A 15,642-nucleotide genomic window follows, 5' to 3' on the forward strand; every position below is an offset into this window, starting at 1 on the left:
CTGTGCCACTGCCTCAACACCACCACAGTGAAGAATTTCTTCCTAATGTCTAATCTAATCCTAGCCTTGAAGCTGTTCCCCCTTGTCCTAACGCTACACTCCCTGACAAAGGGTCACTTCCCAGCTTTTCTGTAGGCCCCGTTTAGGTACCGGAAGGCTGCCATAAGGTTTCCCCCAAGCCTATTCTTCTCCATGCTGAACAACCCCAACTCTTTCAGCCTGGCCTCACAGGAGAGGTGCTCCAGCCCCTCGATCATCTTTGTGGCCCTCCTCTGGACCTGCTCTACCGGATCCACATCCTTCTTGTGCTGGGGGCCCCAGAGCTGAACGCAGTGCTTCAGGTGGCAGTCTCAGAGTGGAGTAGAGGCAGTGAGTCACCTCCCTCGGCCACGTTTCTTTCGATGCAGCGCAGCATACAGTTGGTTTTCTTGGCTGCAAGCACACACTGCCAGATCATATTGAGCTTCTCATCAACCATCATCCCCAGGTCCTTCTCCTCAGGGCTGCTCTCCATCCATTCTCTACCCAGCCTGTGTTTGTGCTGGGATTACCCTGGCCCAGGTGCAGGACCTTGCACTTGGCCTTGTTGATCCTCACGAGGTTTGCACAGCCCCACCTCTCCAGCCTGTGCAGCTCCCTCTGGATGGCATCCCGGCCCTCCAGCCTTCTGACAACACCACACACTTTGATGTCTCTGCTGATGAGTCCTATCTCTTGGGATGGGGCTTTAACATAGGTAAAAGCATGCTGCTGCTGGAAGGCTGTTCCTGCTGTCTTGGTCTTCAGATGGATTAGACATGAGACAGGCCTGGGATTATGCGGTTTAAAGCAAGCATTCCCTTTCAGCTTCCTCCTGTACAACGGCAGTGTTTATATAGACTGGCATTAACTCGACTGTGAAACCAAGTCCAGTGTCCCACTGAGATGACAACAGTTCCAAAGGCTGCTGCACCCAACTGGAGGTGAAAACCACTGTAGCAGGAACAGGAGTACCAAACATGAGCTGACTTCTCAGCTGATATATTTCACGGCCAAGAGTATTGGTTTAAGCTAGTGACAGGGAAATGGTGGGATTTTAGAATTAATACCTCCTCTGTACAAGTAATTTGAAAGCTATCCAAGCCAGTGGTCCCCAGCCTTGATGGGTCAAGCAAAAAGCTTTAACCTGACAACATGCAGCAGTCTTCACCAAACTGAATCATAGAATCATTAAGGTTGGAAAAGACCTCCAAGATCATCTGATCCAACCATCCCTCTACTACCATTATCACCCACTAAACCATGTCCCCAAGCACCACGTCCAACCTTTCCTTGAACACCCCCAGGGATGGTGATGCCACCACCTGCCTGGGCAACCTGTTCCAATGCTTAACCACTCTGAGAAGAAATGTCTCCTCATTTCCAACCTGAACTGACCCTGGAACAACTTGAGGCCATTTCTTCTTGTCCTATTGCTAGTTATCTGCTTAAAGAGGCTGACCCCCAGCTCCCCACCCCTTCCTTTCAGGTAGCTGTAAAGAGCAACAAAGTTTCCCCTGAGCCTCCTCTTCTCCAGACTAAACACTCCCAGTTCCCTCATCTGCTCCTCACAGGACTTCCAGGCCTTCACCAGCTTCATAGCCCTTCTCTGGGGGCTAATCATTTCATTTGCTTTCAGTTTGACTACTACTACTGATAAATTATATATTATTATTATTATTTTTACCTGCAGCTGAGCTTCATCAAGCAGTCTTTTAGGAAAGATGTTGCCTGTGAGTAGGAGCTAGGGATTACCTATCCTCTAACCAGTAATTTTGGATTTGTGAGCAATATTTGCTTCCTCCAGTCTAATACTAAACTTAGATGATTACTGTTTCATATATATATTTTAAATTAATAAGGCAGGTGGGAGGTGGTATCCTGTTATTGGAGTAACAATTCTATGTCTCAAGTCCAAATTTTAGCCAGTGGGCTTTTTTGGGGGAAGAAATAACTGTCTTCTGAGTCACAATTGTGCACGTAGCAGGTTTGGCTTCTCCTGAAGATCAGACAGCAGTCTAAGAAATTTTAGAAAATGCTTTTTAAGTAACCAACAGTGAATATTAATATAATGCTTTGACTTCAGATTTTTTTTTTCCCCAAGATTTCTCTTTCTATTGTCCACTATTTTCAATTTCCCACACTGTCTCTTAACCTCAAGTAGCATAAAACATGCTGTTTTTCAGGGCTGGTTTGGAGCTCTGCATGTCCAAATTGGCCTGCTGAAAGATCAGACAGCACAGGAAACTTGTGTTCAGTGCTGCAACGTTTTACTCAGCTGGATGCCTTATTACATCGCTTTTTCAGGAAATCTGCAAAACCTTTCATGTCTTGGGGAATTGTACTTCAGATTTTTATTTGAAATTCCCCACGAGGTTCAGCATTTCTTGGAGGAATCACACCCAACTCACACAAACTTTCTTTCCTCAGCTTAGAACTATGAGAAGTATATGATTATCTGAATTAAAACAAGCGTGCTAGAAGTCTTTAAACTTTTTTATTCCAAATAATGAAAGAAAAGAAAGTTTGCATATTTGTTGCCTAGTGTTGTTGGTATTTTGGATGTTGGTATATAAACCTTTATCAATTTTAACTAGTATGTTTATTTTAAAACTTAACTTACTGTTTTTTTTTTTTTTTTTTTTTTTTTTTTTTTTTGTAATTTTACTTCCCAGACAAGAAAAAATATGATGTAATAGTGATTGATCCGCCATGGGAGAACAAATCTGTTAAAAGGAGTAACAGGTAAGTTTTACTGTAAAATCAGACATTGTCATTTCTGCTTATAATGGATAATTGACATGTTAATGTAGTGCAGACAAATGTAACCGTGAGATTGTAGCTTAAACTAGCAAAGTTTTGCTAGTAGGCATTTCGACATTTACCTACCTTCAAGACAAATAATCGTCTCAGGGATTTTACTGAAATGGCTTGAATACTTCCCCTACAAAATATTTTCAGGAGTAAATCTTAAACTACCTAACTGGTGAAAGAACAGTAGCTCTCTAGACTTCTAAGGAAGGCCTGGAGTCTACTGTTTTTTAAGGTCTAGGTCATGCAGATACTCATTTGAAATTCTTAGAGTTACTTTAGAGGACATAAAGCTAGATAAATATTTCAAATATTTCTAGGACTGAGGTCCGCTTCAGAAGTCCTAGTTGTTTATTTTTTTAATTTCTTTTTAATTTGAGCTTCAGTCTGAGGAGAAGAGAAAGTGATAATGCAGCAGTAAAATCCTCAAGCGCAATAGGAACTTTCAGAGTAATGTGCTTTATGAAGTCATTAACTTAGAACTTTATGGGCCTCTTTTTCTACTGAGTAACATCAAGTTTATGCCAGTGGAGCTCCCTTGATTACCATAGAACTGCATCCATGTGAAAAAGAAGGACAAGGGGAAAACACAGCCTTGTAACTTTCCAGAATAATACCTGCAGTAACTTTTTAAACGTGCTATGAAGATGTAATTTCAAATGCACAGATTGACTAGTAGGTTTTACATTAAAAGCCCTACAGAAACCTCTAGGAACTTAGTGAAAGTCATTCAAGTGTATTTCTTACCTATACAAATTACTCAAAGGAAAATTTTATAAATTCACAGAGATGAATTAGCCATCTAGACCCTCTCTCCCTTACAAAATAAAGCCAGAAGGTGGCTTTGTCACTGCTGATAGTTACCTTATTGATGGAGAATCTTTAAGCGTTTCACATCTGGGTTGTGAATCCTGTTTTCTCTGAGTGATATAGTCTAGAAGGTATTTTGGATTTCATCCTTGTTACCTGGTTCTCGTGTTCTTGCTGTTGTGTTGTGTAGGGATCCCAGGTGCCCAGACAGTGGCTATGGATTCCAGTAAGCAGTGTGCCAATGTTTGTGATGCTGTAATGTGTAGGTTTCACAAATTGCAACTGTCTAAAAATGTAGAATAACATTACAAGAAAAATGGTAGAACAGGACAGAATCTGGGAATACATACTTGTATTCACCAATGTAGAAGACAGTTCACTCAAAAACATGCAGAACTGTTCCTCTGAATAACAACCCACAGAAACTTAAAATCATTGATAACTTTTACATAGTTGGAGAAATCACAGAATCACAGAATTGTCTAGGTTGGAAGAGACCTCAAGATCATTGAGTCCAATCTTTGACCTAACACTAACAAGTCCTCCACTAAACCATATCATTAAGCTCTACATCTAAACGTCTTTTAAAGACCTCCAGGGGTGGTGACTCCGCCACTTCCCTGGGCACCCATTCCAATGCCTCACAACCCTTTCGGTAAAGAAGTTCTTCCTAATATCCAACAAATGATTACTCTTTTGTGACCATTTAACTTGCCAGTCAAAGAAGTGTTGCCCTTGCACTTGTAAATGACTCACTCCTCATTTTCATTCAGAGGATAGATAGCTTAGTATGAAAAGTGAATAACATTGACTAGAGCAAAGAGCTAATATCATAATAGTTAAATTGGGGGAATAGAAGAAATAGGTAGTTATAGGTTCTGCTCAGTAAAACTTTAAGTAATGATTTTATATCAGAATCCAACAGATTTGGCCACTGGGTGTCACTCTTGACCTATTGTTTATGAATTCCTCTGCTGTCGGAAGATATTTCTTAAAGCATCTTGGCAGTGTAATTTCCTTATCCGTTTTTGTTGCTTTGCAATTTTTATTTTTGGTGGGTTCTAACTTGCTTTCTCACTGTATTGGTGTATAGATACAGCCACTTGTCTTCATGGCAAATCAAGCAGATTCCCGTAGCAGCACTGGCTGCGCCAGATTGTCTTATCATCACGTGGGTGACTAACAGACAGAAGCACTTGCGTTTTGTTAAGGATGAACTTTATCCTCATTGGTCCGTGAAAACGCTTGCTGAGTGGCACTGGGTAAAAGTAAGTTCTCAGTTTGCTTTCTTTCTTTCTTGGAGACTGAGAGGGCTTGCACTGTGATACTTCATAGTTTAATAAATTGTCCATTTATTACCAGGTGCTTTTCTATTGAAAGGTGTAGTGTTGTCAATGTCTTCCTTTTTATTAAAAGAGGTGTCTTGTTGGGAGAATCAGATATGAAAATTTTCCACTGTGTATCTTTAACTCCTTTGTGTCAGATTACTAGATCTGGAGAATTTGTTTTACCCTTGGATTCTTTCCACAAAAAGCCATACGAAGTTCTTATACTGGGGAGAGTTCAAGGAAGCGTGAAGGAAGCCCAAAGGTATGCCAGTCGATGGTACACGTCTCTTTTTGAGGCTGCTGTGTGTCACTACTTGTGTGTCACTTGTTCATAATACAGTATTATGTCCCCAAATCTCCTTTTGACGTCATCTTTTGGATGGCTTTGGGGTGAGGGAGTTCTTTAGTGAGATTAAGGGACAGAATGCTTTGCCTGTTCCTTACGTCTGTCTTTGTTGGGGAACTGACTCAAATAAAAGTTGTGTGGGCTTGCTTTGCTGACAAGTTCCATTTGAGCATGAGTCCTTAGCACAAGCTGAAGCCATTTTTGGGTTGCTGGTGTTTTTCTATACATGAAAACATACAGGACTGTAGTGCTTCTCCTTGATGGCTTTGCATGGCCATTGTTAACAACGTTTTGGCTAAAGCCTCTGTGGATTTCAGAAACTCCTTTTACATAATATGAGTGAGCAACATTTAACTGCCCTTACACCTACCTGAAATTTGATGGTGAATGACCACAGTTTGTTATCAGAGGTAGCTCTGTGAGAGCTATGTGCACCCCATTTGGTGGTATACATTCTCATGCTTCTTTTCTTCTTCTGGTTTATACAACAGGAAATCTGAAGACATACTTCCAATTCCAGAACATAAATTAATTGTCAGCATACCCTGCAGCCTGCATTCACATAAACCCCCTCTCACTGGTATGTTTTTGTTGATTTGTGGTGGTTCTGTAGAGCATTTGACTCGGATATCGGAGGTGGTGTACCTAGAATTAGATATCTTTATAAGTGATGTATTTTAATTTCCCATATGCCAAATAATTTGAGGAATCATAGGTCCTGTTGAGTCAATGTTTCTAAAAATTCTTTCAAGGCATCTAAGTTTTAGTCCCTAAAAATGAGTATGAAGAGTAAAACTTCATTGTTGTGTGAATATTTGGGGTAGAATTTTTTTTTTAATTATTTTTAAATTTTCTATTTAAAAAGACTTTTCTTCATTTATTTCAAAATCCTTCAGGAACAGATTACAAATACTGTTTATATTAAGTTGTTCCAAAGGACGTAAAGTTCCTTTGGTGGTGGTGGGGAGCTTTGGGAATATATAAAATGAAATATCTCCTAGTTAGCTAATAGAAGCAGAAACCTCTTTAACATATCATCCTGAAAAAAATGTTTTTATTTCTGTGTGAGTTGTTTGTATGCCTGCAGTACAGTTCTGCCTTTAAATCCAAAATCTTAATCCTTTACAAACTGTTAACAATAGGCAACAAAGAAGCCACATCCTGTTTATTTCTTATGAGCAATATTTAATTTACTGAAATTGGTGTAGTAAATTCAACTAACCAGGTAGAAAGGGCATGAATAATTCCAACTTTTCAGAGTTTAGTCCAAAGGATTTAAAGACTTATGTGTGATGTGTTACCTTTTGCGTGTTATTCTGGAGAAAGCCTAACTTGACTGCTTTTATCAATACATAGTCATCCTTCTTTCATCGCTGTAGCACCTGAGTGCCTTACAGTGATGTGGTAAGAGGTATTAAATATGTTTATCACAAAAATGATGTCATCCTCCCCCAAGGGGAGATCTCATGATGGATCTATAAATATTCCTGGTGCACATGGTGCTGTGTAATCGCATCACAAAAGGCAGGTAGAAGAAATGCATGCTGCTGTTGGAGAGGAGAGGCATCACAGGCAATGTTCCCTTCATTGTGCTGACATGCTTTCCTCTTTTTGTGCCCAAGGAACAGAACGACTTCAGTTAAGGAGCTAATCTGAACCGGTGTTACCTCCTTCAGGGAGGCTTCCAAATTTGTGTTTGAGGCTTCTATTTGTTATTAAATTAACATGCATATATATATCTGTTCAAAAACTAGTAGTTGACACATGCTTTGGTTAGGTTAAAAAAAAAAAGAGCTATTCTGGGAAGATCTGTTTCCAGCTCCGAAGCTACATCTTTAAGAATGATGGCTACAGCAGGACGTATGTGTGTTGATTTAAGCTGATGAGTGGCAGAGCTCTGATTTGTGAGGCAGCCACCTAGGGCCTTTTCAGAAAACCAATACTTTAGCAGCACACTTGTACACAAACAGGAAACCTGTGAGGTATCCAGGGGTGCAAATCAGCAGTTTGTACGTATTAGAGAGAACTCTAGTGCCAGCATGGTCCTCAGAACACTTCCTCTCTGTGGGGCAGAATCTAGAAACTGTATCTTTGAAACTTTTAAAATAATGATCTTGAATGGGTTTTGAAATAACTTGTCTGTAATAATTTCTTAAGTCTTTACTTAGACATTTCAAGTCTTTACTTGAGAGATTTGATACCACTGTGCAGCATTTATGTTTCTGCTTGAAGAATGAATTTGCTATCGAGCAGTATCAGTGGCTAACAGTTTTTATAAGAAATCCGTGTGCATCTACAGTACTGGCAGCTTCATTCAGAACAGGGTGTGGAATGAAAAGGTAGACTATAAGACAAAAACTAATTGCTGATGATTTGATTTCGGTATTATGAAAGGGGATTGCTTTCACGATCGGACAATATTCTCAAGTGGCCAGTAGAGAGCAGCTGAGCTACATCCTAGAGTGGTTCAGAGGAAATGTGAACAGAAGCAGAGATTTGGCAATGGGGGAGAAGGACACTTGATGAGTCACACACATTCTTTATGCTTTGTTTAAGTAGTAACAAAGCCAAAAATATTAGTATTTACTGATGCTGTCTGGCACTTTATTTCTAGTTGCTACTGTAAAGGCTGTATGTTGGTACATACATAGCCACTTAATGACTTATTATAACAGTTTATCTCTCTGGGGGAAGAGGAAGATGTAAATTAAAGTAAGCCATCAAAAAGAGATGTTTGGGTTCCTGCAGTGCATTTAACTATGAAATTGCGACTGTAGGGGTTTTTGGTGATGCATGTGCTGTGTTCAATGCTTAGAGCCCTAATATGTCATTGTAAATGTACTTAAACTGCTTTATGCAAATGCATTAAAATGAAATTTTATCACGTCTGGTTTTGATTCAAGTAACAGCAGGTTTTCTTCCTAATTCAATTCGCTGTTGCTCTTAGAAGACATAGAAGGTATTCTGCTACACAGACATTGTAAAGCAATGTTGAACTTCAAACACCTTTTTCTTTTTTATAGATTCTTCTTGTTATAGGCGTTTCTCCTTCAGTATTCTAGCATGTACACTTATTACTAGAAAACAATATTGCCATATAGGATTATGCCTAAAAACATTGGTATTAGTTCTTGGCTATGTTCTAGCTGCTCTGCAGATCTCCAGCAGAAGTATGCAATGGAAAGTCCTAGGAAGTCACTTCTTCTGCAGCAGTCTATGGCTTGTTAGTCAGTCATGAAAGTGATCTTGGAAGTAAAAAGAAGTAAATGCTTCTCATTTCCTTATGTACCTTGTGAGCCCTTGTGTTTGACTAATTGGTAGGTACATTAAAATCTGGGTTTCCTGAAGCTCAGGAAAGATACAGAAGTATAAGGCCGTCTTTGTTCTCAGTTTCTCATTGTTTTTTCTGGTCCTGTTCTGGTCAAGGATTAGACAAACCAGGCAATAAGGGCCTCTATATTGCAAAATCTTCTGAAGGGTTACTATGAAATGAGTTCAATCACATGAGGGCTGTGCTTTGTATGGCTCACAAATCAGACAGTAAAAAGACAGTAAAATTGTTTACACATTACATATCCAATTTGCTGTGCAGAATTTATTGTTCAGGTAATGAAATGTTACCTAAAAGAGAAGGGGAGACTTCTGCTGGTTTCAGTAATGGTTCCTCCTTTTGCTCATTTAAACATTTTTAACAGCATGCATCTTAGATAACCTGTTTGAGATCAAGAGTAAGGAGGTTTGACAGGTATCATGCCTGACCTCAGGATTGTGCTTTAGAAGGAGATGGATTTTTGAGAAGACTGGTATTACATCTACCAGCCAGATTTTTGCTAGCTTTGTGGGCATTAGATTCCCAGGTACAGATGCCTGAGTTGCTGCTGTAGTGTTTGACACCTGCAAATGATGAAGAAGAATCTCTTTAGTCTCTTTTAAGCTGTTTATTGTCAATGGTCTCTGTAAGCATATAGAAATATACATACATATATATTTAAATCTATTGCTATTGTAGAAAAATGAATATTTGGTATTTCTACTATCCTCTAACCTGTTGTCAGGGGAAAAACTCCAGAATTTCTTTAAGGGCTGCAAGTTAGATCCATGTTTCTTAAGGTAGCCCTCTGGTAATATAAAGGCCATAGAAGCCTAACAAAGAGGCTGTAGTTTATAACTTAAAATAGGAAAAGTTGGCGTTCAAGGAAACCAGTGTAATGAGACTTTATGCCAACAAAATGGAGCCACGTTATTGCCCTCTTGATATGCTAATTTCCCTTGCAGCGAAGGTTACTGCCTGATGTGATTATGTAAATACCATATCCAAGCAATGAAAAATCAGACTATAATGTGATCTTGAATTATATGTAATCTGTCTCTGTTTTTTTCAGAATAGCTTTATATAGAAAGGCCTTTTCTCTAAGAGTGTGAGAGAGGAAGATTCTTAGGACTTCCTTTTTTAATTTTATGACCAATTTGATTGAAAGATTGGGCCAGTCTTCTGGCACAACGATGAGCTGACCATTTTTGGCTACCTCTTCTTTTGCTTTTTGGCAAACCAATCCATTAGGTGTGTGGTTAAATCAACTAAGTATGTTTTCAAACTTTTTTCTCTTAGGGATGGAAGTTTTTGGTGCATAGTAGTAGCTGCTTCTGATTGCTGGACATAGTGCTGTGATGATACTTGTAATCTATACGTTTCAGGAACAAATGTCAATGCTCCTCATGTGCTACTAATGAAATGTTGTCACCTAATAATTGCTTCTTCTGCTGAAGTATTAAAATGGTTCTGTCTTATTTTGATACTGAGGAGGAAAAAATCATGTAATGCCTGTACTCCGCAGTACGCTGTTTTGACCCTAATGGGTGTAAGATCATGCAATGTCCTACAGCTGTCAGGGTCTGCTCTCAGGGAGCTTACCAAAAGCTTTGGAGCTTTGCATTCCACGGCCTCCCTTCTCTTCTGTGGAAAAAGTCCATCCTCCTGCAATACGGGCTTTTTTAGATGATCAGGAGAGTAGAGTTTTGGAAGACCTTTGTTAAAATGTTGGCAGCAAATAGTGCACAAGAAATCCTTAATTAAATAGAGCCTGGAAAAGGAACAATAAACTTTACCGCCTTATTTTTCTTCGAATATGGTGGGTTTGCAAAATAGTACAAAAGCAGCTTCTCAGAAGTGGTATCAATTTAGATGAACTTCACTGACACTGAACAGCAATATTCGGTGAGCAAGTTTTCTGTCAGAACGTACACTTTCCTGTAAAGCTCTCCTCTGCAAATGTTAGATTTGTTTAAATATTTTAGCTTGCCTCTGAAAGGAGCAGGTTTTTAGAATAAGGCTCCTGCTGGTAGCAGTCTTTTGATGATAACCCATCTGAGACATTCTTTTGACATTTGTTAAAGAGTGGGAGAAGGAAAATGGATTTATATGCTGTACCAAAATAGAGGAATATTGGAAAATGCATATTACAAAATATTTGAGTAAGTTTTGAAGGAAGCAATCATTTAGGTGGGGAATGCTTCTGGGGTTCATTAACACTCATTAGCATGTGAAGTGGATGCTTATTTTTCTGCAGCAAGAGCAGTCCATGACAAGAGCAGCTGTCTCACATGGGCAGTCTGTGTCTGGCAAACTCGGTGCAAAAAGTCAGAACTTGGATTGAACCCCAAAAAAGCATTTCCTCTCATGCTTTAATATATGCTGATTAGATGTGGTTTTGCTTTCTGATATAATCATATCTGAAGAGATATGTCAAACTATAGGATTTCTGAACTGTACTTTTAAGCTACAGAAATTCAGAGACTTCAGAGAAATTTGAACAGAACTGAACCTGATATGCTTTAAATATACTTTAAATAAGGAAATAATTTCTTAGCTTTTGTTATTTTGTCCTCAGTCACAAAAATAAAAGCTTAGGACATAATTTTTAGTATAAATATGTTTTTCAGTCTTTCTTCCACCTTTGTATTGAAGGATATTCCTTAAACCTTTGCTTTTCCCATGGATGTTTTTATAGGTAATGAATTTGTATCTTATTTCCTGAAACCTGGTTAAGAGTTTCTTTGACCCAGCCACCAAATAAATGTCTCTGTGTGGCAGGTAACACATTTAACAGTAAGGTGTTTGCAGTAGTACTTCTTGGGTGAAATGTTATAACCAAGGTCTTCTTCTATCACTCCAAGAATAATCATAATCACACTTGATGTGTGATAGGCATCTATTTATTGAGTTTTAAACAATAAAAATGTCCAACTGTAGAAGAAATTTGAGATTTGTTACCGAATGAAAGAACAGAGTTACATAGATACTTCTTTAGTTGCCAAGTTGCTATTGTGGGGGGAAAAAAAAGCCCTTGCATTTTTATAATCCTTTTAATGCTTATTGTTTAAATAAACATTTAAACAATAAACATTTAAATAATGTTTATTTAAACTGGTGGTTTTTTTTTTTTTTTTTTACTTTTCAACTATTTTTTCATCAAAAAAAAAAAAAAGTTTTTATCCCCTTTTAAGATGCAGCAGAAAAGAGTGCAATCTTAATCAAGGAAGGAGCCTGTCTATTTATAGAAACATTGCCCTTGTGTTATAGGAGCTAATTGAGCCTTTAGGAGGTGTTTTGTTGACATTTGTGAGAAATTTAGAACTCACCCATGTAGATGATGAAATAAATCCTCATTGCCTTTCTTTAAATGAAAACCAATAAATCAAGACTATTGAAGGCCTTGACCACATTGTGCAGAATCTCAAGGGCACTTATTTTAAATGACTTTCTCACTACAAATAGTCCAGCTGTTTAATCAAAACTCTAAAATTAATTTGCTGTCTCTCCCCTTTTTTAATGAAACATTCCGTTTTTCATCTGCTAACAGCACAGGGGAGATTTTATTTATTTTTATATTTATGATTACTCTTGCTGTTTGTACCTTTGTCGTTGTTATCCTCAACTTTTTTTTTCTTCTTATCTTGCACAGCAGTTCTGGCAGAGTTTGTCAAACCAGATGTGGAGTGCTTGGAGTTGTTTGCTCGCAACCTGCAGCCTGGCTGGACCAGCTGGGGAAATGAGGTTCTGAAGTTTCAGCACATTGATTATTTCACTGTTTTGCAGAATGAAAACCGACTGGGTCTTGTAGCTTAATTCTGGAATTCCACTCCTTCCTAGCAGCCTCAAGAACTTGCTTTTCTTATAGGTAGTGCACTCGGAAGGTAACAGAAATGAAACTGACTGCACTTCAGTTAATTCTTGCAGTGACAGAATATCTGGTTAATAGTATCTTAAGATTTGTACAAGCTGTTCCCGTATTTTGAGGGTCCTGGAATAGTTAAATACTTATGTTAGTGTACCTCCATCCCTGTTTTTTTTTTAATTACTTTTTTTTTTAACCTCAGGAAAAGGAAGATATTTTTGAGTATTCTTATTTCCAACTATCATAAATCTAAGCATCATAAGTGCTACAGCATTACACACATAATGTGTTCTTTTAGAGTGTAATTTTTAAAGAGTGGCAATCAGCGTAAATAGTTCAGCATTACAAATGTTTCCTGAAAGTAGATTGATCTTTGCAAAACAGTGGATTTGAACTAAAATAATTACGAAGGCAAAGTATTCTCCTGCATATTTGTATCTGTCTGTCAACCTCCGAAGAAATACAGGGGGCAATGCTTGTGTTAATTGGCAAATGAATTGTTGATCAAGTGTATTCTATGAAAAAATTAGACTTTAAAAAGTCATCAATTCCATCTTTCTGTGTATGATAATTCATCAAAGTCTCAATCACCTTACAATATCTGCATATTTTTTCAGTTAAATCTAAGAGCTTAACTGATTTAACTGAAATTTTAATAGACTTTAGATATTTTATACATTCTCTTCTCTTATATTCGTGAAGCAGAAAAAAGCCCTCACAGTGAGCTGTATTTTTCAGCTTACCTAAAAATTGTCTTATAAGAATAGTGCATTTTGTGTCTTTTGCTGCACTTAGACTTGCTTTGAAAAGGAAAAATTAGAGACTTATTGAAGCTCTGCCTCTTGCTCATTTGCAGCTGTAGAGGCAGAATGGCTGGACAGTGTTTTTCATGATGGCAAATTCATGTGTTCTGACTGCTCATAATGGGGAACAAAATGCATTGCATGCATTTTCTTTTTACTTTTATTTCGCTTTCGGTAGTCTGATGTGCTGGTGAAGTTTTAATTTAAATCTTTTAATGTTAACTGACCTTTTTTATGGTTTTGTAATAAAAAGTAAAATAAAAACTTGTCAGTGTCTTATTTTCAGGCTCAGTTTCTGCATTACCATTTAGTTTCATGTTTAGCTTATTGTAGTAGTAAAATTGACAAAACAAGGAAAATAACCTTTTTTATTTTTTTTACAGTAGTTATGTCTAATTGAGCATATGTTTAAGTAAACAACATAACAATGTAAACATACCAGGCAAAGCACTCCTTGCTGCATGATTTTATTGATCCTATGCTTTAAATTGTCAGTAATATAAGTAACCTCACCTTCAACTATAAGGGGTAAGAAGTTCCTTTATTTGCTTGCAGTTTTACCAGACATTACAATGGGAACTCAGAAGCTTCAGGCAGGAATAATTTCCTTCCCACACCATGAAGGTCTCATCCATAGTATCATAGACTGGTTTGGGCAGGGACATCGCCCACTAGACTAGGTTGCCCAAAGCCACATCCAGCCCAGGGATGGGGCATCCACATCTTCTCTGGGCAACCTGTGCCACTGCCTCACCACCCTCTGAGTGAAGAATTTCCTCCTTATACCTAATCTAAACCTCCTATTTATTTTGAAGTCACTACCCCTTGTCCTATCACTACACTACGTGGCGGTGTCCCTACCCAGCTTTCCTGTAGGCCCTCTTTAAGTGCTAGAAGGCTGCTATAAGGTCTCCCCTGAACATTCTCTTCTCCAGGCTGAACAACCCCAGTTCCCTCAGCCTGTCTTCATAGGAGAGGTGCTCCAGCCCCTTGATCATCCTTGTGGCCCTCCCCTGGACTTACTCTAATACTTCCATGTCCTTCTTGTGCTGGGGACCCCAGAGCTGCAAGCAGTGTTCTGGGTGGGGTTTCATGAGAGCAGAGGGGCAGAATCACCTCCCTCAACCTGATGGGCCATGCTTCTTTTGATGCAGCCCAGGATATGGTTGGCCTTTTGGGCTGTAAGAACACATTGCTGGCTCATGTTGAGCTTCTCATCCGCCACCACCCCCAGGTCCTTCTCCTCAGGGCTGCTCTCCATCCATTCTTCACCCAGCCTGTATTTGCACTTGGAATTGCTCTGGCCCAAATGCAGGACCTTGCACTTGGCCTTGATGAACCTCATGAAATTCACACAGGCCCACCTCTCAAGCCTGTCCAGCTCCCTCTGGATGGCATCCCTGCCCTCCCGTGTGTCAACTGCACCACACAGCTTGGTGTCATCAGCAAACTTGCTGAGGGTGCACTCAATCGAACCGTCCATGTCACTGACAAAGATGTTAAATATTGCTGATCCCATCCATAATTAAATGAGTGTGTGACCCTTAAATATGGAACAAATCTTGTTTGTTCATATTTTGTTTTCCATTTGTTCTCTAAAACAGCACAAGAAATGACAATATTGTCTGTTCTACAGCCACGTTTATGAATGGCTCTAGGTTACCTTTTAATTGCAAATAAAGACACCGGATGAGCCGTCTTGGAGATGAGTAAGCTACCTTTCTCCCCCTGTGAGCTAAGCAGCAGAACCCTTCTAAAGGAATGACCTTCGAGCTCTTGAAGAATTGATGGCCTATTTAGCCTGTCCTTGCCGTGGAATCCCTTTGCAAGTTGCAGACTTCCAGCCCTTTTTGCTGTCTCCTGAGCTGCAGTGCACAGTAGCTGAGCAGCTAATTCCAGCTACTGGGAATCCAGGTGCTTGAATGTGGTTTGATTAAAATGTGCAAGCTATCTAGTCAGAAGGGCCCATGCGGGCAGCATGCAAGCTTCTCAGACTGGAAATCCAAAGCTGAAGAATTAGATCTAAATAATACCTAATTGTGTTTTACGTAGTTACAGAACACTGCACTGTACAACTCCTTGCTCTGCCACTTTTCTATAGCAGCTCTGGCTATAAAGAAAATCTTGTGAATATGACAGAAGTGATGATCTACTACAGCTGCAGCCACCCTAAAACACTTGGATTTTCTCAGGAGGAACTCTCAGGAGTTCAGTGTATCTTCTCAGTTTGTCACCAACTCAGAAATATCATGGTATATTAACAGCTGATGGTTTTAGGATCATCCTTTAAACATAACTATCGATCTGGTATGCTTAATTCGTAACTTAAATAGTCACTTTTTTCTAGCTGT

At 39.0% G+C, this 15,642-nt stretch overlaps 1 protein-coding gene across 4 annotated transcripts in view; it reads left to right on the forward strand.

Moving 5' to 3' along the window:
* The window catches only part of METTL4 (methyltransferase 4, N6-adenosine), an 18,645-nt gene extending 5,075 nt beyond the window's left edge, over positions 1 to 13,570 (forward strand). For 2 of the 4 annotated variants that reach the window (XM_084511276.1, XM_084511277.1), the window contains exons 5-9: positions 2,694 to 2,763; positions 4,733 to 4,907; positions 5,123 to 5,229; positions 5,805 to 5,893; positions 12,276 to 13,570. In XM_084511276.1, coding sequence (XP_084367402.1) covers positions 2,694 to 2,763; positions 4,733 to 4,907; positions 5,123 to 5,229; positions 5,805 to 5,893; positions 12,276 to 12,439 — 605 coding nt within the window. In that variant the 3' untranslated portion in view covers positions 12,440 to 13,570. The remainder of the gene's footprint in view (positions 1 to 2,693; positions 2,764 to 4,732; positions 4,908 to 5,122; positions 5,230 to 5,804; positions 5,894 to 12,275) is intronic. The other 2 variants (XM_084511278.1, XM_084511279.1) reach the window with 2 other exon arrangements.
* Positions 13,571 to 15,642: the final 2,072 nt, after the last annotated feature.

This window comes from Aythya ferina (assembly GCF_964211825.1).
Source record: "Aythya ferina genome assembly, chromosome: 2".
NCBI classification, from domain to species: Eukaryota; Metazoa; Chordata; class Aves; order Anseriformes; family Anatidae; genus Aythya; species Aythya ferina.